The 23,144-nt window shown below is 37.3% G+C and overlaps 1 protein-coding gene across 10 annotated transcripts in view; it reads left to right on the top strand.

Annotated features, from left to right (window-relative positions):
• The window catches only part of TUB (TUB bipartite transcription factor), a 150,972-nt gene that overhangs the window by 102,857 nt on the left and 24,971 nt on the right, over nucleotides 1-23,144 (top strand). For 5 of the 10 annotated variants that reach the window (XM_013189068.3, XM_066997272.1, XM_066997269.1 and 2 more), the window contains 4 exons: nucleotides 998-1,049; nucleotides 2,561-2,723; nucleotides 12,483-12,620; nucleotides 22,826-22,993. In XM_013189068.3, coding sequence (XP_013044522.1) covers nucleotides 998-1,049; nucleotides 2,561-2,723; nucleotides 12,483-12,620; nucleotides 22,826-22,993 — 521 coding nt within the window. The remainder of the gene's footprint in view (nucleotides 1-997; nucleotides 1,050-2,560; nucleotides 2,724-12,482; nucleotides 12,621-22,825; nucleotides 22,994-23,144) is intronic. The other 5 variants (XM_013189069.3, XM_066997274.1, XM_066997270.1 and 2 more) reach the window with 2 other exon arrangements.

The raw sequence follows: 23,144 nt of genomic DNA, 5'->3' as shown, positions 1-23,144 counted from the left end.
TTTTTGATATTTCCATTGCAATACAATTTGGTTGTATGTATGTCAGAATCCAGGTTTGTTTGTCCTGGGTTGCTTTTTTTTTCTTTTTAATCGTTAAGAATGATTATAGGAAAGAGGCTTTATTATTATTTTATTTTTAAGTGCTGTAAGAGGAAATTAATTCTACTTGTAAGGCTATTTTGTTGTTGTTCTATAGCACTATATTCCTTGCAGGCGATATATTATTGTTTAAAAGGTTTAATTATCTATGTTCAAAGTTTAACCATAATGTTCTTACAATAGAAACCTTTGTTTTCCAGAAAAATAAAGCGTAGTCAGTAGTTTGATAAAATATATCATAAAAATAATTTTCTGATTGCAATGCCATTAGTTTTTAACATCTAAATAATGAAAACAATTGAATGCACAGGAGCTAATCTGCCAACTAGTAACAATTAGCAGGAAGAAATAAGGCAGTGGCACAATACTGTTTGTCTCGACAGTCTCTAGAAGTTGAGTGCATGGCAGTAAGTGCAACTTTTCAGGTATTCGGGAATAAATTCTGATTTTCAGCGTGCAAAAATTAGATGGTTAATTTTCCTAAGGCAATTTTAAATACTGCTGAGTTGCTAAGCATATCTCTAACACTCTTCAGTTTTTGTATGCTTTGTATGCAAATTTTTAATCAAATCCCGTTGCGGCATACATTGACATTTTCATTAGAAGACAGTGGAGAAGAAAACAAGCTGTAGACTGTGGATTTTGCATTTCTTTGTGATCTGGCTGAATATAAACTTTTTATTGAGGCTCATGTGAACCGGAGTTTTTCTTGTTTTTTCACGGACTGCATTTAAGTTCTCTTGAGCCAACTTTTGCAAGTTGGGACAGGCAAACTTCTATGGAGCCCAGTGGAAGTTTTACATAAGTAACTCTTGAGAGAGTTGGCTTCAGTGATTGCTGTTTGGTGTTTATTTTGAGTGATAAATTTGTTCTAATTATGTACTTGTTTTCTTTGCAGTGTTCTGGATGATGAGGGAAGCAGCCTGCGTCAGCAGAAGCTTGACAGGCAGGTAAGATTTTGGAGGGGACCTTCTTGCTTTAAGTCTAAAACTTGGAGTACTGAAATCTGCAACACATATACCTGGTAATCAATAGATACATCCTGCAAGAAAATTATATCCTCTGATTAGGGAATGCAAATGAGAAGTCTGTGGAGGTTACAGCTTATGTAGAAGTCTAACTTCTGAGATTTTTCTTATGACCGCAGTTTGAGTGATTATCGTTTCCACTGTCTTGGACTTGTTTTAAGCTGACTTAAAATGTGTTCTCCATCTGATGGACCAGAAAGGGCAAGAGGTTCTGGCATACATGTCAGCTAGCAGAGGTTTACCATAGAGTTTTTACATCTTTTCCTTTTTGTTCCATGGATTTAACCCTTGTGTAATTAGTAAACTAGTGGCATTATGTGCCACGTTGTCTATTTTGCTACTGTTTTCCTACATGATGCATACATAAAGTGATTCAGAATCTCTTCCCTGAAATCTCCGGGAATTTTGCCATTAAATTTTAATGGGCTTTGAGGTTTCCATTTCACCTTTGATTATTTTGTGGTGCCTTTTCCATGAACCTTTGTCATGTTTATAGTCAAATCTTGTGAGTTTAATTTTATGTTGTTACATCCATTTTTTCTCCCATCGGTTTATTAGCTTGCATGTCTACCAGAATCTCATTTTCAAATTCAAATTCTTTGTACTTATGCCATAATCCTGCACCAGATTCTGACCTTTATGGAGTCATGTTAGAGTGTTCCAGACAACTTATGGAGCTGAAAGACTCCATTCTCCATTCTTGTTCTTCAGTTTTATTGCATTTCCCTTCTAAAAGCAAAAAAAAAATCACTGTATAGGAGCAGGGAGATGGCAAGGAAATGGGTACATAAAATTAATAGCTCTGGTCTCAGGGGTTATGGAGGAGGTCTCAAACAGAGAGGTGCCTGTGGTGCCGTTGGATGCTGAACAAAGCATCTGGGAGAAGAGACTTTTTAGGCTGCTAGGATAATTCCTTGCTTCCTATCAGTATTGCTTTGGTTTTCCACAGGTGTAACTGGGAAATTCAAGTGTTTAATTAAAGTTCATCTTGTATAGTTGTTAGACTAGGCTCATGTCCAGCATTATCATTTGATTCTAGTTTGCAGATTCTGCTCTTGATTTACAGAAACTTAAATTGGCATCTGCATGCCTCATGCCCTTGCTCACCCTCGCATTGCTTCACAGCCAGTACTCTCACACTGTTGTTTTCCCAAGGGTTATTTCCAAGCAAGCTCTGACAGCTGGTAGACTGCTCAGAAAGATCTATTTTAATTATTTGCTGTTTGCAGCAGAAGGTGTTTTAGCAGTGGGTTGGTGGTGTGTTTTTTTTTTTTTTTGGAAAGATTTTCTATAACCCAATATAACCCAATATCCCACTTGCCAATTCCCACCACTTTAAAACTTGGAAGGTGTAAAGATATCCATTGTTTTTAATCATAGATTGCTGTTGTTTGGAGTCCAGTAACAGATGCTTTTCTTTGTATTTCCCTCAGCGAGCACTGCTAGAACAGAAGCAGAAAAAAAAACGCCAGGAGCCATTAATGGTTCAGTCCAACGTGGACAGTCGCACAAGAACACGCAGAACGAAACATTCAGAAGAACAAGCGCCATTGGTTGAATCATATCTTAACAGCAACAGCAGCACCATATATCATGGTATATGAATATCACCTACTGCATGCATATTTACTGCAAGTCATAGTATAATGCTCTCAAAGTTAAGTTTATGCTATAAGGACAAAGGGGTAGTTTAAGTAAATCAACAAAACAAATTTCCTCTCCTTGCTTTTCACTCATAATAGCTTATCAAAGGTACTGAAATGTTATCTAAGAAATAGTATTGTATGGTACAGAGGTACTGTCCTTTCAGTAGAGTGAAGTTTTAATTTTCACAGCTCAGAAAAACAGACATTATCATGCTATAAATGGTAACATATTTCTTATCTACATTAATTGAACTAGATGTTGCAACAGTTTGCACCATAGTGGACTTGAGTGGACTTTCTGACTTAAGTGAGATTAACTGTTCTCTTAAGGTAAAACATGACCCTTCCTGTTACGTTATAGCACACCATTTACGGGAATACTTACTAATCTCTTCTCCTTAAATCAGTTTGTTCTACATTTTTATCTCAAACCTTTTCAATATTTCACAAGCTTTCAGAGAAGCAAAAAGATACGGTAACATTTCTCATATACAACCTAGTTTGTTAATCTTTTGGGGATAGCTGTCCTTGCAATAAACTGTGCAGTTAGCAAAAGCCAATTTAGGAGAATTTAGTTACTTAATAAAGTGTTTTATCACCTTGTAAAACCCTTTGTTAGGAACATTGCTCTTGAAAATATTATAAGAACTCCAGAAGTATCCTTTTTTGGTGTGGTCTTCTCTGGGCATGTGCTTAGTGTCTTAGGATACAGCGTTTGCATGGTATGTAGTTAGGTTTTAATGACCATTTTTAACTACAGTATTCAGCTTCGGGGTTGGCACTTTTTTTTTCCCCTTCAATGAAAACATTTGTATGTGGGAGTGTCGGATGCATGAGACATCTGGGCTGTTTCTAAAGAACTATTCTGCTCTTTTCCGTTCATTTGTTTCTGTTATGGGCATGCAGATTTTAAGTTAAGAATGACTCTTTGATGGGATTTAACGGCCTTCTGAATGAACTACATTGCTTGGATGAGCATGTTTGTTAAATCAATTCCTGTACAGCAAATGCTACAAAAAGAACACTTCTTTCTACCTATCCTCCTCCTCCTCCTCCTCTACTCTTTTTTCCTTGTATTGATTCTGCATAGCACAAAAGCACTTGTTGATTTCAACAAATAATTGGATGCCTGTATGGTGATATCTCTATGGTACTTTACTCAAAGTAGGTCAGAGACAACGTCTCAGCAATTCTGAGATGTTTGGTTTTCTGCACTAGGAAATTCTCTTTCATACACTCCCATAGCTTATTCTGTTATGATGCAGTTATCTGTGCTGCAGTGGTTCCCTGATGGGCAACTCTATACTGGAGTAAAAACTGATTTCAGTCCAGAATAATTACCAGAGAGATGAGTAAAAAGTCAAGGTCACTTTTTTTCTGGAATAGAACATTGGCCTGGGGAGCCATTTGTAAGTAGATATAGTGGAACAACATACTTTGCTAGTTAAGCTGATCATAATTTTTTTTCTGTATGAAAGAGCTCTTAGCTGATTCTGATTCTCTGCAGGGAGCTGCATGATGATTGCTGCTAGTCCTCTGGTCGCACATGTATTTTGCTTCACCTAGCTTGAAGTACACATAAATCTAAGATGCAATAGGATGGAGGGATATTAGTTACAGGCAGTGGCTGAGCTCAGCTGGGGCAGCTCACGTGGGATAATACAGATGTGGCTTTTCTATACACGTGTTGCTCAGGATTGAAGATGCTGGAACCAGTTTCATTCAGTAATAAACAGAGCAGTTACAGGGCTCTTTCAAGTTTCATTTTATTTAGTTTAATAAATAAGGAAATGGCTCTGCTGAAAGCCTGTCACCACAGAGTGAGGAAGAGCATTGCCAGCATCACCATACTTTTTCCTAGATACTTTCAGAACAGAGAGGTGACAAGGCGGTAGGATGAGATGGTCTATGTTCTCTGGGTGCCACGTGGTTCTCAAGGAGACAGTTGCCCTTCCACTGAAGAAGTGGATCAGATCTGCAGAATTCACTGTTCACAGAAAATCCCCAGAAATAATTTCTTCTCAGTTCTTGCTTTTCAGTTCCTGCTTATGTTTCACCTACAAGTAAGAATTTTCAGATCCTGCAGCTTGCAAATGACTTGCAAGTTGTAATATTTCTTTTTAAAACCTTTGGGTTATTGTTATATTGGCTAATAAACCAATGACAGTAACAGTATTTGTGTTATCTGCAGAAAGTGACATTAATTAGATTGAACAGGTCAACCAAAGTTAAAATGAATCCTTGCCACTCCAGTACATGAGTGGTTGGTTTGAGCTGGAGTATTAGCCAGAGGTAATGCCAGCTTGCCAGGTAAGTACTGGGAAATGTGGCAGCATCTGTAGATCAATAGGACCAAGCATGCAGGAAATTGCTTTAATTATTTGGAAGGGGTTATAGGGATATACTTAATGGGAAAAGAACCTCTTGTTATGTAATCTGTTCACCTTGGAACACAGGCAAACTTACAGAAGAAATACTTTCATGACAGCATTTCTAGATAAGTCCATGACAAAACTGAGTAGGTAAAGGTAACAGAAAGTTGTCATGTAAGATTAATACAGTGGCCTTTTTTATTTGCACTGAAATTAAGTTATTAATATAGTTTTGGGACCATGCTTGTAGGTTAGACTCTAAATTATCTGCCTGCTATTTCAAGCAATAAATATCCTTTCATTAATTTCTGTGATATTTGGCTCCAGTTGCTACTATTACAAACAAAGCCACTCTTTGGAACTCCTTGGTATTCTTGCACTCTCAAATAAAGCCACTCTTTGTTACTATTGCAGTACCAAATACAACTTTGACACTATTTCATCATTACAAATAGCTAAATAAGAACTAATATCAATGTTTTGTATTGCAATTAACTTTACATTGTATATAAAAGAAGACAAAGTCATTTATTAAGTGGAGTAAATTTAATCCAGTGTAAGATAAATAGCAAATTGCTTCGTCTTCTCTTTCTTGTGTCCTAGTTTATTTTCAGTTCAGTGTCCTTCAGAAGGCATATTGCTACTTGCTTGTTTAAAGTTTTTATTAAATGTTGCTTGCTATTTTGTAATGCCTTACAGTCACATCTGCTAGTTTGTTTTCATATAACTTTACACCCCTTATTTCGATTTTTTTTAAAAAACTTGAACAAACATTTTAGTGTGATATGACATTGCAAAATTCTGCTATAAGTACAGCTTTTTCAGTCTGGATTGCAAATACATATCAAGCCTTCCTAAAACCAAGTAACATGCAGAGATACGCTGCTTACTGAAACAGTTTAATTACACTATTTAATTACATTTAATGCAAATGATGAAAGACCATTTTTACAGGGAAGAGTAATTTTATTTCTATGAAAATGGTGAATTTCCACTGGGGAGAGATTTTTCTTTTCGCAGCTCTGAGGAAGGCAGAGATTTGAATGAGTGCCAGATATGCTTTCATTAATATTAACATATTTTGTTGCAGCTGTGGCTTTTTCTTTTTTCTTTTTAACTTGGAATTAAAAATGTTTTCAATTAGGAACCCTCTGAATAATTTTCATGGCAACTTCCAATTTAGAGATTTCGATTAACCATGTGTTAAAAAGCAAAATTACTTCCTTACTTTTCTTTTTTGACATTTGGCAACACATCTAGATATAATGGTTGCCTGGTTTCTTGAAGAGCAGACTTTAGGTAAAAGTCATAGCTCTGGATTGTTAAGTTTGATGTGTCATTCTGCTCTTTTACCATGAATGGTGAGAGAGGGTTTTCTGATGAGTGCCAAGCTGCCAACTTACAAGACGGCATCAATTAACCATTCTTTTAAAAACACATGTATTTGAGTGTTCATCAAATCTGTGTGTTGCATCCCTGTGTTTCACTGACCTTGAAATGAGGTGTTAGTTTATTTTTTGAAGACAGCCGGGAATGTTCTGTGCACAAGACTATTAATATTGAGAGATCGGGCAGCACTCCAAGTATCATGTGGGCAAAACACTTAACTCCCAATAAGCATATATTCTGAAATCTCCCTTTTGGCCGCAGTCTCTTTACCATTCATCCTTTAAAGCATCTTCTTAATTTATTAACAGTCATTACCGTGCTAGTACATTTCCAAAATAAACTAACCCTGTAGCAGCAGAGAACAGCAGGTAGCAAGTGGTTTAGAAGTCTTTTTGTGGTTCTTTGCACTGGAAAATTTAAGGAAGTTTAGAGGCAACTGAGAGAAGTTGCTTGAAAAACACCCTTCTCTTTGCTTTAAACTTCTACTTAAAATATATTTACTTGTTACAACTCAGCGTCAGGGAAGTAGCAGGAGTCTGCAGCTCCCAAAGGGACAGGGAGCCTTGTCACAAGGGTGACCCCAGCACAGGCAGTACCCTTAGGGATGGGGCATCATCCCACCAGGTCCGAATGCAGCTGGCAGAGCTGGCTGCTGCTAACAGCATCCTCTGCAATCCCAGATGCAGCAAGGGATGAACCGGGGTCCCCCCAGACTGCCAGACAGGGTAGAAGGGGATGAGGCCAGGAGTCAAGTCTGCAGTGTACACACAAGGGGTCTATTGAGTGGATGAGCTACCTACACTGTGCCACCAGGGTCATCCCAGGAACCACAGCTGGAGACCAATGCCATAGCCCTGACTGAGCTGAGACCGATCCCTCTGTGGGCAGGGCGTGGGTGGAGGCCACAAGGGAGGCTCGTCAGGGCAATTAAAGCCTATTAATGCCTCAGGGCCCTGGCACTCAAAATAATTATGTTATTTCTTGCTGTCCTTAATCTTCCTGGTAGAGGCTTTTCATGGATAATTTTATCTTTCCTTATTAGTTGTCTACTTTCCCAAAGAGTCTGATTCATTGCTATTAGCTCTCCATTTCACATGCTGCCTTTTCTTCTCTGCTCAGTGGTCAGACAGCAGATGCCTGGGAGTTAAGAGGAAGCTTTTGGTTAATTCATTCCTTTGTTCTTTCAAAGAAAGTCTCCTTATGGCAATGAGCTTTTGATAATGTCCTCAAGCACCAGCAAGTTCTCCTATGCGCTTGTTCTTCTTCTCTCAGCCCGTTCACATGCAGCTTCACTTATGAGTATTTTCACCTTTGTAAAATCAGCCTGGTCAGTGCATCAGTGTTAGCTACAGAAACTGCAAGGAGTCACAGTGACATTACGAGTGATAAAATTTTTTGAGTCTGGAATCTGACAGTAAGGTGCTAGTTGCAGGGGCAATGCCTTTGATTATAAGCATTTTGAATCAGAAAGCAAATATTTGTTAAGTAATCAAATAGTACATAACACACTAGCGTCCTTGCCCTAATTCAGGCCCTTGTATTTAACTGATTTTATCATCAATGTTTTTTGTTTTTGTTTGTAGGCCTTCTATATAAAACTGATAAAAAATATTTCATTTTACTCTAAAATATGGTGGTATTGCCCATCTTCTGGATACTTATAGGATCCATTGACTTCTAGATAAGTGTAAAAATGCTAAGTTAGTATCATAATCTAAGTTGATTTAAAAAAAAATGACAGCTCAAATAAGCATTAATATTCACTAAGGCTAATGTTACAAAGAAAAGTACAAGACATTTCTATGGTGAAATGGAAGAGCATCTCAGACAACAGTAGGAAAAGGACAACTAATTTGCACTGATTTGTTAAAGTATGCTCTTGACTGAACTGTGTTTTAGCTTTCTTTGCATGACACTCATGCTGGATTTCACTTTTACCATGAGAGGACATTAATAAAAAGAGCGGATATTTGCTTTATTGAATTGAGCCAATGATGTGCACCACATAACTTATCCATCTAGTTCAGCTTCTTTCTACCTGACGTGTTTTCCAGGCAGACTGTGAAGTGTTTTTAATGTATCCATTTCTTTGTGAGTGTGATTTTTCACTTTTTTCATTCTACGTATAAGGTACCGATCAAAAATATTGTTTTCTTTTAGTGCATGGCATTTTTATGTGAGAGGGATTGGTAAGTTATGATTGATCGTTTTTGTTTCTTCCTCTAAGATTGGAAGAGTGTACAAAGTACTCATATCAAGAAAAATGGGCATGCAAATGAAAAAGAAAAAAATCTGCATTTTCATTGCTTGGTACTTTGAAACTAATTTCCTGCGTGAACTTACATTCATAAAGGCCAGATGGAAAAGCATGCTTTTCATTTTCATTCACTTGAATATGTGTGGATAACTATCTTTCAATATATTTTTTTCAATTCTGTGTTGTCTGCATTACAGATTATTCACTCACTTAGAAATTGCATAATTTTCTTTGGCTGTGAGTTGTAGCTCTGCCCCTGTAACGTGCTTTGCTGTCCAGCACAGAACTGTTTAATGAGAGAGACTTCTTTTCCACACTTTTAGCAGTTAGACCATTGTCAGTGCAAGCCAAAGCCAGGACAGTGCCCTTTTCCACTTTGATGTGCAATCATTCTGCACTCATCTGGTACTATGTTAGTAGCCTACTTGTTAGTTGTTCACCTTTTCCTCTTAGCTCAGATTCTGAAATAATCTTATATAACCTAACCTAAATATAGTAACTTTTGCTCTTTTCTGTCTCCCCAAAAGTATTTTCAGTAATACCATATTGAGGTTAGTAATCAGCACTTGATTGAACAAACATGGATGAACAACACTAGAATTAAAACCATGTCACTGTATTATTTGAAAGCTTGCCATTTATCTCAGAATCATTTTTTGCAATTTATGGGACCAAAAGAGAATTAAACATCAGGTCTGACAGTCCAGCATTATTTGCTGTTTGGAATTCTGTCTCGACAAAATGCATCCTGCTCTCATTTCTGTCTTGTCTAAATGCAAATTCTAGTACAAACAAATCTAATAGAAAATGAAAAAATGTCTTTATTTTTCGAGTGAATATTTTAATAATTTGGAGTTGGAAATATGGGGCAATGGAGTGGATTTTCAAATGTAGTCTCCTAGTGTTTAAGATAAAGATCAATTGGGATTTTTAAAGTTCCCTTTTTTTTATTGAAATGAATACATTTTTGAGTGACATTTGTGGAAAGTCCATCCCTGTAGCTGCATGTAAAATTCTTTATTTATTGGTTCTGTGCTACTGCTATCATTGTTTTTAACTTCTTAATATCCAATTAAGGACATAATCATATTGTCAGTGAATATTATCCAGGGAGACCAAAGAAAACGTTAGTGATTGGACAAGCCTTAGCCAAAGTCTGCTGTTTTTTGAGTAATTAATAGCTAAGAATAAAATGGTGGGTTTTTGTGGTTGAGGCGGTATTTTGGGATTAGATTTGGATTTATTCCAGAATATTTAAATGTAATGTTACAGGTCAAAAAAGCATCCTTTAGAAACAGGAAATTCCATGCGAATTCTTTCATGAACTCAGTTGTAGTATCAGCACATTTATGGTTTAAATTTTATTTTGCAGCCTCCATCACTTATGTGTGAAAGTTCTGTTTACCATATAGAGCAGTGGTGGTATATGCTCAGAATGGCTACTGGACTGAAATCTTGCCTTATAGATTAAAGTAATGGAAATATTTTCTTCTCTGGCCCTTGGAGCACCCATTACTGTGCTTACAATCAGATATCTCTTGCTGGAAGTTATGGGACAAAATTAATTCACAAAGCTTTAGGCTTTTACTTGTTAGATCAAAAGACAGCTGACAAGATGGTGAAGATAAGTCTTTAATTTTTCAATGAACAATGTCAGAACGTTTCATCCCTTGCTGATTAATCATTCCTTTGGGCCAAGTAGATTAAGTTTCATCTGAATAAATGAATATGGCTGTATTTAAAAGGCTTTAGAGACCTGACTGGTCATTTAATGTTGGTCATTTGTAAAGTACTGAATTTCAGTTATATGGAGGATTATCATCTTTAAAACAATGGAAAGAACATAACCTCATTTTTAAAGAGAGACTAAGCTATAAATATAGGACAGATTGCTGGGCTGACCAATCCTACCTATTTAAAGACTGTTCAGCAGGGATACTTTGCTTCCCTGCTTAGTCCAAGGCTGCCATGCCTGTGGAAATAGAAGACCATGCTGCCTTGTATGTGCTGTTTTCCCTGTCGTGCTGTGCACTCACTCCTTTGGTTCTGTCTTGTTCCTTTTCTCAGTAATGCTCTGTAATGCTCAGCAAAGACACTGCAATCTTGTGATTTGTGTTCAATAAAGATGGAGCTGAGGAGTTGGGGAGCGACAAGTCATTTTTTTAGGCTGTTAATCACTCATGCCTCTACCGATTTCATGTATATACTTTATAAATCTTGAACTCTTCCTCTGTGTAGTGAAATGGGAGTATGTGTTTAGTGAATGCCTCAGATGCTCATTGTGTAATGCTATTCATACTGGACTGTTGAGCTGGGGAGGGCAGCTGTGGGTTTGTATGCTGCTGTTAACATAGACATGGCTAAATCCATGTCATCTTATTCCTCTGAGAATCCCCTTGGTGTTTCTGTTGCCATTCATGTGCCTGAAGGATTTGGTGAATGGGAAAGATGCCTCATAGACCGGAAGCTTGGAGAGAATTTCCTTCTTCAAGGGGAGATTTCCGGCTGTCCACACATCATGGGGCACCATTAGGTCCTTTCAGGGTTTATGATTTTTGTCAGGGATATTTTTAAAGAAATTTTATTGGCAGCCAGTTCTTTCCAGTTAGGATCCTTAGTGGACTTCATTTTTTTTTTCTTTTAAAGAAAGCACTTCAATTTGGGGAAAAGAAAAGGATGATGGGAGGCTTGGCATCTAGTGCCAGGGTGATATTCCTCTGAGATACACCACAGTGACCACATGAAGCTGGGGGCTTAGAAATTAACAGCAGCCAGCAGCTGATGCTAAAATTTCTTAGTACTCGCCTACAGGTTGTTTTGCTTGGGGTATGAAGTTTGATTATTTCTTTCTGTATTTCACAAGGGTGATTGCTTTTATATCATTATAACCTCAGTGTTACTTGACTTCAAGGCTTGGTCTGGCCAGAACAAAGAGCTGCTCTGGGCATTGCTTTCACAGATTGAAATATTGACCTCAAAGTGTGTCATGCTTTTAGAAAGTGATAAAGCCTCATTTTACTTGGAAAACTACCAAGATTATGTGAATTATGCTGACATTCATAGTTTGCGCTATGCAAAATATGCTGGGACTTCTCAAAATTAATTCATACGGAACAAAGTAGGAGGAGTTTTTAGCTTGGGCTATAGTTTTTCCATAAAATGCATGGCTGTCCTATTCATGATACTCTGGTATATATGGCTGTGTAAATATGTTTTGAAAATAAAACTGATGATTCCTTGTTTATGGTTTTAGGATATGGTTTTAAGCATAGGCACTACGAAGTCTAAATAAAGCTAGTCAGCCTTCATGCTGCCACTGTTGATGATCAGTCTGGCAGAGCTTTAGTGTAAGGAAATGTGCTTCCTGCAATAGCTCAGCAACACATTAATATTCTGATGTTATTTTTGGACTGAAAGTTAGGAGCTGATATATTATTGGAAGGAGGAAAAAAGTTAGGAAATACCTCCCAGTTAATCTAACACTTCATTTATTTTTACTGTAACTTTGCAATTTCTGGTTTATTTGAATCCCTTCTCTGCATGAATTATCTGAAATACTAAATTCTGTGATGTCTGCTTGCTTCTTTTGCCTTCAAAGAGTTCTCAATTCATTCTGTTTCTTTCTTTCTTTCTCTCTCTCTCTCGTATCTCTCTGTTTTTCTTTTTGGTGGGGTACCTTGAATCTCTCAAGCAGTGCAGGAGGCCGAACAGGAAGATGTAAAAGTGGTAGTGGATGCCCAAGCTCCGAAATCAACTAAAAAAGCCAAGGCAGCAGCTGCAAGCTGTCAGACTGGCAGCACCAGAAAGGAGAAAAAAGGGAAACACAAAGGTTAGCTGCATGCTGCTGAATGTCAGATGTTGAATTGACTGCAAAATACTTTTTTTGTCGTTTTTAATTTCTTTGAATATCAATAATTTTCTGAAAATTGTCTGAAAGTGATATATTGAAATTTTTGTGAGATTGGAAAATGTGTGTGACTTGGACCTGTCTCAGCATGTGTGAAGGAGGGCTGAAATTTGTAAACCAAGTATTTTCCAAAGGAGCATATTCATTAAAATTCTAGAGGAGTAAAAGTGTCCTGATGGAACAGATGCTGATGTTTTCCTGCAGTGTTGAAGAACTGAGAATCACCTTAAACCAATATATATTTTTTTCAATCTGCACACGATGTAATTTGGAGGATTGGCCTTAAATTGCAGTCATTCTGTCCAGGCTCTTACTGAGGTTTACGCTGCACAGCGTAGGGGTTAAGTGAGCATTTTGAAAATAAATTCAACAAAACCAAGTTAACATCCTCAAAGGGTTTCTTCAAGTTGTTCCTTCAGGGTTACTCTATCCTATCTGACAAATGTATGTAAGGTGTTTGTATGAAAAATTTTCTGCGGTGACTTTGGGTCAGATTGGGTAGACAAAAAAAAAAAGCTATTAATAATGACAAAAACGTAGATAATATTATACATATATATAAAAGATATTTTATATATAAGCACACACACATAAAAGATAGATTTCTGTGCCAGAACATACAGTTTATTTGATGGCAGATGAGTAGTGGAATTAGTAAATACCTTTCCAATAATTTGCAATTCTCCTGATTAGAATACACTGTATTCTCATCCTAAGCATTTCAACAATCTCTCTGTTATTGCTTAAGTAAGAAAGTAGTGTCTGTCATTGATAAGTCTGTTTAATGATAATAATGACTAACAAAGGGAATTCTTGAGGTCAGAGTATAGGGGCTTATATGTAGGAATTTTGCAGGACCAGAGCCTATCTTATTAAAATTCATTAAACCATATTGCAGCTTAATTCTTGAGATCTGAATCTACAGCTTCTCTATGTAGTCCCTCTGGGACTTGGTTAGACAGGCTTTAGTGTCTGGCCCTGAGGTAATGAATTTATTTATTTATTTGAAGGAAAAAAAAAAAATTGGTGTATACTGATACCGAGGCTTAAAATAATAAGTGAAAGTCAAGGGTAAAATTAACTGAATGTAAAAATTATCGACAAAATAAGTGAACAGAAAGCTAATGCTTCTGAACTGATCATGAAAAGCAATTCCATTCCAGCACAGTAATACAGAAGCCAAGTTTTATTCTGAAGTACATTATACAGGAGAATAAAAATCCTCTTGCTAGCTTAAAAGAAAACCTGTCTTAGGCTGTAACTGAGCGTTGTGCGGTGTAATATTTAAATCATTACTGTATAACTTTGAGACTTTCCCTTTCCCTTTCCTTGGAGTTTAGTAACTGTGACAAAGGTAGTAGCAAGGAGAGTTCTCTGGTTTGACTTTTCAGCTGAACGGTGTAGGGTGCCACAGTGTACTTTTTAGGTGCTGTTGTACTTTGACTTCCACTGGGAGCTAGAGTCAGTCTCCAGGTTTCACTCAGGCTTTTTTGCATGACCATACCCACAATAAACGTAAGAGAAAATTGTTTGGATGCAAAAAGCCTAAACAACGTCCTCTGTAGCACTTATGTTGCCATTATACCAGCATTTCCTGAGAGGGGAAAATCAAAATCATGAAGGAAAACTGCTTAGGTAGTGTGGCGTGTGCACTGCACGTATATCATGGGAAGAGCGAGTCCACACAGCAGCTTTGACACAAGAGATCTGGGAAGCCCTGCGGGTGAAGCAATAGGAAACTGCTTTCAAGGGCAGCTGTGTCAATGTTTCAGTCCCATAATAAAGGAGTAGCCTCGGAACTTTTCTTGGGGGCCAGCATGAAGTTTAAGGTTTTTATCTCCTACAGTGTGTTTTATCACCTGTATTGACACTGTCCTGTAGGCTTAGGGAGTGAAGCAGTGGAGTAGAGTGAAGTAATCTTGAGAGATTGTGGGTCATGTAGCTGCCAGAATCTTTAAAATCTCTTCCATCACCATTAGCTGCTTGAGAAGAGGTTTATGTTTGTGCTTGTGGATTATTTGAGGGGTGGAGGGGCAAATTGACCACTTGTGTTAACATTTTAGCAATCTAGATGTTTCATGCTGTAACTTTAGTGTGTTCTGTAAATGAACAGGCTGGAAGCAGAGGGATGAATGCACTTTATATGCATTTTAAAGGTTTCCGTTAGTATTTAGCTATAGTGAGTATTACTTTTCTGAGCATAGCAGAGCTCTTTGTGCTTGAAGAAAAAAAGAGTCTTTAGACCAGATTCTATGAATAGTAAGCTAAGTCAGACCAAAAATCATTGAATTATACATGAATAGCTCTTGAAGCTGTAGTGTAATGATTGTACTCTGGTCTTAGATGTGTAATGCCTTTTTAAGTGGCTTGAAGAATGATGAAGCTATGATCAGAACAATGTGCTAAAGATAAACGCGAGGGAAATATTAGGTTTAATGAGGTTACACTGACATAAGGCAAGAGAAGGATGTGGCTAATTGCTCATGTAGCTGATTGTACCTCCTGAGTTAGGGGTCAGTGCATTTTGTAATTCTGTGATGGGTAGTATGGCGTTTATCAGCTCTTTCTAAATCTGTGATTATTACTGGTATCTCACTCTTAATGACATATCCAATATAATCTGTGCCTATTTTTAGAAAGGAACATCATTTTTGTGGGAAGAAGCCTGCAAAGGCAGTAAATTGATTGTATTTTATAGTAGCTTAGCTCATTAAAGCGGTATTTCTGGAAGGTTTGGTCTCCAAGTTTATTGTTGGACATAATATTCAGTATTAGGAAAAAATACAAAATGAAACAAATTAATGTGTAAGGTGGTGAAAATAGTGGATTGAACTCTGGCTTCATTTGTGACTTTCGAGATGCTAGGAAGGGTGAATAAGGATATTAGTGAACCTGGTGTATAGTGTTACTAGACAGTCCAACAGAAAAGTAATTTAAACAAGTGAAAACAGTTGCAAAAGGTACCTATGAAAAGCAGGCACCCTGCATAGCACTACAAATACAAAACCTGAGCATCTTTAGATACTAAATACCTAGAGTATTCTTTCAGAATTAAGATTCCTGAAAGTATTATAGGCACACAGTAGTGTGGGGTGGTTTGGTTTTTTGTTTGTTTGTTGTTCTTTTTTTCCCAGTACATGTTTGTGAATTAAAGCTATCTGGTAGCGTATATTTTTGGCTTTGCACAGTGAAATGAGCAGAAACGAATCAGGGAGATAAAAAGAACTTTAAAAAAATAAATAAGCAGAGAACAATGCAAAGCCAGGACCTAATTCAAAGTGAATCTGATATGAAAATTCAGAAATTATTCTGTGAAGTTTTTTTTCTAGCTGAACCCCTTGCACTTGCAGCATGTAAGTACATTCTAGGAAACATATTGCCTACTCCATTTATGAGAGTCAGAAAGCAAATGAGCTGCTCTGAAACACAGCACTTCTTCTGCCAGGATGGCTATTTCATGTTTTGATTTGGCTTGCTTCTTCCATGTTTCTTTTCTCTCTTTCATGCCTGTTTGTCTGTTTTGATTTGTGCATCCTGTCTCATTTTCATATGTAACAAGCAACTACATTAATGCTGGCTGACTCAGAAAGCAGCACCATTGGTTGGATAAGCGTCATTTTTTCTCACTATAACACTTCCTTTTCTGATGGGAATAAGAGAGTTTGTGTAGAGTAGATTTATCTTGGCTTCCCCCTGCATTAAAGAGAAAGGGTAATAGGAGGAACAAATTTGTTTCCACCAAGAAAAGCCCAGTTGTTTCCAGATCTGACAGCCCGTTCAGGCAATGCTTTGGCAACGCATGAACTTGACCGGGAAGATATCATTTGGCCTCCACGAGATATAAATTTATGAAAGCACGATTCCTGCTACAGTTTTCTAGTTTTCAAGTTAAATGTAGATGCTTGGTGCTCAAGCACTTGCTTTTAAGTGACCTGATACTGTGTTAGCAAGAGTCCTTCCTTTAACTAAAATTTGGACTAAATCACCTCCAGATGTCCTTTCTTAACAAAATTTCTTTTTTTCTCCCCTTTCCTTAACAAGCAAATACCTTTGTGGTTTTGCATTTGCTTGAACCCATATTGATGGTTGCACAGCCCCTAAGAGAACAGGTATATACTGGGAAATGGCTTATAAAATATTAACAACTACAATATACTTAAGGTTATGTGGTCCTACAAGTATAACAAAAATGTCCCCTACTCCCTCCAAACATTCTCTCTTTTGAGGAGAGTTACACCCAGCAGTGATTTTTCTCTCTCTTCCTTTTTTAAGCAATGGAGTTCTAAATTTCTAAAAGATGTAATTTCCTGATACTTCATTCTAGCTATTTTATTAGAGCTTCCTGAGCAATCATTCTGAGAAATAACCTTTTTCATTTATTGATTTTTACAATATTACTTTACTGTACCACTGTTCCAGAGGTAAACCTTATTATGCTCAGTGTTCTAACTTCTGGATAGGTATGGATTTCAAAAATGTAATCAACTCGTTTCGTCTTTTTAACATAAAAAGATTGCTTGAGACAATAAAAGCAGGAGGGTTTGCTTTCAGCTAAGTTCTTTAAAGGCTGGAAATTCTATTTGTTTTGGTGTCAGTTTAATAAAAGTAGATTTTTTCTGAGGATAAACTCCTTGTCTTTTGAAGCGTTTGTGCTACCATCCCTAAGTTGGAGGAAGTGCTGCTCTGCAATTTGCAATTGCAGTTTTGCTGCTGGCTGCAGCCTTGAGTGTTATCTGTGTCGATATGACTTCTGTTTCAGACCAGTGTTTTGCCTAACCTGGTATCTTGCCTTTGAAGGCACATTTACAATCAGAAATGAAGAAAAATTTCTATAGTGTCAACTGCATTTGCTGTCAGCATGTTTGCAGAGGAAGGACATGCCTGTTATAGAACCCCTGCATACAGCTGCTGAAGTCAGAAAATGAGGCTTGAGGTCTTGGTCTTCCAGAGACCTCCTGCCTGCTTCAGCCACCTTTGTGGGTCTGATACTCAAAAGGCTTAAATACATTCTTAAAACTTAGTGTGTGAGCAATATAGCTGTTTTCAAATGTTGAATTTGTCTTAAGTACTCTATAAAATGAAAACAGGAATTTTTCTTTCCTGCAGTTTCTCTTTGTACAGTGGGGACAGAAATACTTGTCTTCTGTGCCATGTACCTTTCCTTATATGTATTCTCATTTGTTATTTAGTCACTGAACTCAATTAGTTGTCTCTGATGTTATGTTTCTTTTTAATTTCTTTCCTAATTTGCAGATGTCCTGTGAAGAAGTACTTAATTTACTATAATGGTTATTTTCAAATAATTTAGAAATCTGTCTTTTCATGTTGTCATAGGTACAGTAAAGATTCTTTGTAAATAATCAGTTAATCATTCTTTCCTGTACTTATAACTTCTTTTAAAAGAACCAAGAGTAAATAACATTTGCTGAATATCTTTTCATAGCAAAATGTTTGCATGTATAAATACATGCAGGAACGTGATGTATATAAACACAATTTGATTATTTTCTTGAAAGATCCAATTATTGGGGCTTCATGTAGTATATAGTCAAATGTTTTTATGCCTATAACTTGCTGCCAGGTGGGTTGTCAAATTTTGAATTTCTAACTAACTTATTCAAGACTAATAGTGGGCATTGTCCGCTGTTGTCTGTCAGCAGTATTGTTCTTCATGTTTGTTCTGGTACTCATCTATAGGTAGTGGTCACTTATCAGTTGCATCTCTAAGCTTTTCCTGGTCATACATAAATACATAGCTTGTTAATATGTAGTCCTTTCCTCCTTTTTGTCCAATCTCCTTGCTTCCCTCTCCCCCTCACTCCAAGTAAAAGCTTTAAAATGTTATTCTTTTTTGATTACCTCTTGAGCAATGAATGATTTTGTCTATTATCAATACTGTCTGTAAGATTTTAGGTGCTAACATAATGCAGGTGTTGATAATAGTAGTTTGTAGGATGGAAATGCCACTGAATGTTAGTATATTTTTTATTATTATTATTATTTATTTTTCATTTTGGGTATCTCTGGGTTTCCTCTGAGACATGACTATGTCAGAGTTTACCAGAAGGCTCTTACTGAAGGGACTGATATTCTGGTGGTTGTTTCAGTCTCCTTCTTTCTCCCCTGCCCTCTTTCACAGTTGCCTAGAGGATAATATAAATAATTCCTTTTCTTCTTAACAGGTTTTCAAAGACATCACCATCGTTTTTTCTCTACTTGACTTTTGGGAAAAAATGTTGAAAATCATGAATCTAGCTATAAACTTTTTGGCACAGTCTGGTCATCTTCTTTGCCTTTTCTGACACCGTTCTTAAACAAGGAAGCTTATAGCTGTAGACATGATGGTTTGCTTTTATTGTGCAGGACGAGAAGTCAGTGAGGCAAAGAAAGTGAGAACACAGAGAGAGATCCACCTCAAGTATCATAATTGTGCAGGCTTGAAAGTGCTTTCAGACATTATGTTGATTATGGTAAAAATGTCTTTTGAATTATGACTTTCAAAATAGACATAACATGATAAATATAAAAGAAATGTGTATATATGCTTGCATTGAATACAATTTTACACATGCATATATAGCAGCATGAATGCATGCACACACACAAATATTAGTTAATCCTGCATTTGCTGTGAACCATCTATAGCACCAAATATATTTGCTGTTTTTTTTAATACAATACTATAATACAGCAGATGTTATTTTCTCTTTTTTCTCTCTCTCTCTCTGCCTATATCTTCCATTCTCTTAAATGGGGTCACCAGCAGAACCATTCGTAATGCTTAATAACACACTCCACCAGTGATGCGGTCTTCAGAATGCTGAAATTGATTTTTTTTTTCTTTAAAAGTGTGACCTGCCAGGGTAGTCTTTGTCCTACTGCCTAATAGTACGCGATGTTCCTGACAGCACGGGATGTGAGCGCAGCTGTTCTGCAGGCATCAGAAAGCAGCAGCCTCAGTGCAGTGTCTCATGCCGTCAGAGGCATTTCCTTTGCCGCAGATCAGTGTTTGCTTTGAAGAAGAATAATTAAGATGTTTTGTTCCCTTTGGAATGGATTCTCAAAATTAGGTTCCTAGTGTCCAAAACTTAATAAAGGGCTAGATATGCACAAGGTATGAGCATTTTGTTAAATTTATGGGTGCTTAACACTTGAAATTCTGAGTATTATAGTAAGAACCTGACTTTAGGCAGTCACTTTAAAGTTGATGGATAAAGCTGTTAAAAATACTGCAGTGGATCTGAGCAGCTCTCTTGTCTGTTCTAGAGCACCTTTGCTGTAGTACTTATCCTGAAATAACTCACTGTCAGTAAAAATGCTATTCTGTTCACTGCCATATTATACCTACAACATTGGGAATTACGCTGTTCAATGTATAACTTGTCCCTGCTAACGTACTATAGTGAAGAGTGTTTTTATTGCCCAAATATGTATGCGAGTTTTTGAATGCCATAAACTCTTTAAGTTTCCATGTGTTCGTGTTTTTCTCAGTTTCACTGCTTAGTTAACTGCAGTCATTGCTTTTACAGGGTTTGCCTTTGTTGTTTTTCTGTACAATAAATGACCTGATGAAATTCCGTATGCTTATATTGTAAGGGGAGATAAATAGAATGTTAAGTTTACCTTATCTGTAGCTTTCAGTGTGTTTTTTTGTTTGTTTGTTTTTTTCTTTTACCTCTTTTGGAACTAGAATCTTTAAGGTCCCTTACAACCCAAGCCATTCCTTGTTCTTTATTTAACTTGACTTAGCCTGTGTAAGATTAAAGTGTGGGTGTATGCAACATCTGTGTCACTGTATGAGTTAGAATGTTATCTAAGAAAAATGTCAACAGTGAACAGATTTGCGTTGTAAATTGTCAGACTTTTTGACATAGCAATCTGGTTGTCCAGTAAACTAGAATTCATTCAGACAGCATGCATTTTTGTAAAGCTGGATGCAGATTTTATATTTAGTTTTTAGTAATTTAGTAGCAAAGATTGTGGATTGCACTTGTTTCCCAGAACAGAGTCTGCCAAGCCACAACAGCTCCTGAAAGATGACAACCAAGGTGAGAAGAGCAGGAGCTCTTATGCAGCACACGGCATAAAAGGTCAACACTAAACTCATGGTATTCCAAACTTCAAAGAGGATACTGAAACTTCTGAAGAATTTGGAATGATTTGAAGAGTGGGGGATCTGAAGGCCAGGAAAACGTGTGGAGACATAAAAACTTCAGTTCCTTTAATTGATCAAAGATAAGGTTAAGAGGTTCTTTGATGAGGACTGACTGCTGAAAGGGCAAGGTACTTGATAGTATAGGAGGTCTATTGCCTAACAGATGAAGGTGTAAAAATAATCAAGCAGCCAGAACTCGTTAGGCCACTTCAGACTGAGTCACTGGTGCTGAACAGGGAGGGTAATTTATCATTAGAGCAACGGTTGTGGGGTTGCAGTGCATTCTGCATCACAAAGAGAGCCTGAAACTCTCCTTCTACAAAGGCGATAGAAACATTTCCATCTACTTTATTTAGGTGTTCAAGGTTGGATGGACCTATTGTTAATTTGTTGTTAGTTTTATGGTAACTAAATTAGAACTTACAGGGTAGGTGTAGAATTTGCCAGATAAGGTTCTGCATGATGCAGCAGAGTCGATAATTCCTTCAGACCTTGAAATCTGAATTTGTGAAGTGTCAGTCACATCTTCTTTTGTTTCGTCTCTCTCTTTTCCACCTAACCTGACAGTTTTTAAATACTTCTGCAGTGTTGAACTGCATCTTGTTAGGTGGTAGCACGGTTAGTGCTGTTGCTGATAAAGTAGACCACTTTCTTTTCCACCTACGCTTCGCACCACAGTGGCAGTAACAGTAAGTATGGCGAAGTACAGTTAAGCATGCTAATGTATAATCCAGATGTCTTTTAATGCAAGTTGACAGCTGCTGGCAGAAAGGGTTGAAATGGTAATCTTGGAGACTTCTGCTACGTATCACAGTCTGAAAACGTAGCCCAACATGTAGTACTCCTTCTTACAGGATTTATTCTGCTCCATTTGGTCTGAGGAGCACCATATTCTTTTACTGAAATAGCTCTTTGTAATGCTTGCTAATTCTCTGTCACATTGCTTATTAACAAAGTTTTTAGAATAGCAGCAGCATACAGGCTTAAGTTATTTACTGTCTGTAAATGATGATAGTACCATTTCTATGGTGCCAAAATGCATTTCTATATAGCTGGTTTAGTGATACTTACCATCACTTCATTTTAGCTAAGAGTGGTACATTTGCAATCTGATATTTCAATCTGCTGTCCTGAAGAAAGAAATGAAGTTAGTTTGTGATAAGAATACTCCTTCCCCACCCCATGTTTTCCTTTTTTTTTTTTTTTTTTTTCCCCTCATTTTCAGAGGCTAATTATAGCAGTAAGGAGGTAAAAAAAATGTTTCTGGCTATCACCAGTACTCCTAGAATGGCAGCAAGGCTGAGGGTGGAAGGTGCCTCTGGGACAGTCTAGTCCCACACCCCTACTCAGAGCAGGTTGCCTAGGATCATGCCCAATCAGGTTTCAAGGAATATTTGTTATCTTCAAATAGTTTCATTCTGGTCTTTTAACTGTATGGCAATTTACTAACTCAGTTGGCATATTTAGTCTTGTTAATCTGCTGATCTTCCTGTCATATGTGCTGTTAGATCTGCAGGTGAATTTTCCAGGTTTCTGAAACTTTGAAGAATTATTTCATAAATGGTAGCCTTTGTGTCTTACAGGGGATATGGCATAATCTGGGACTCAGGTTTATCTGTTTCTGAACCAGTTGTGACCCCCTAGGAAAGCTGCGTCAGTTTTCTTTGCCTATCCTCTCCAATTGATTTCTGTTTAGTATTCAGCGCCTCTGGTGCATAGATGTGTTGCTTTCAGGATGAGGAGTGCAGCAGTGACATTTTGATCACCTCTTGGAGATTCTAAAGTGCGGCAAGTGGGGAATGAGATTTTTGCCTTGGGGGTTATTTTAGTCTTGTTTAAGTCTAGAAAATATTATTAAATATGAGCACGTGATCTTTGTTTCTTAGAAAAGATGCTTTTTATGAGGGAAGGATTCTCTTTGCAGTAACTTCGTGACACAATGACAACCAAGGCTTTTGCTGTTGTCTGACAGGAATTGATGGCCCAGCTGCTTTTCAAGATGATGTTCAGAAGACAGGAAGTCAAGTGCAGATTCTCACTGTTGGACAATCTAGCCATGATGAAGATGATGGAGAGAAGATGGCTAGTGGCCAACAACAGCAAAGCAAACAGGATCTTAGAACAGCAATGCAGAAAAAGGGTAAATAGCCAAAGCCACCTTTGGATTCTCAATGCTTGTTTTATGTATGTTGACTCCTTTTCCTATTCTCAGGCTCAGCCCTAGCCTAAGCAGAGATCGGTACTCTGTGCTTCTCCCTTTCCAACCTTTTAGGCTTTGTCCTATTCTATCC

This window comes from Anser cygnoides, chromosome 5, assembly GCF_040182565.1.
Source record: "Anser cygnoides isolate HZ-2024a breed goose chromosome 5, Taihu_goose_T2T_genome, whole genome shotgun sequence".
NCBI classification, from domain to species: domain Eukaryota; kingdom Metazoa; phylum Chordata; class Aves; order Anseriformes; family Anatidae; genus Anser; species Anser cygnoides.
This window is presented reverse-complemented; position numbering and strand designations above follow the sequence as displayed.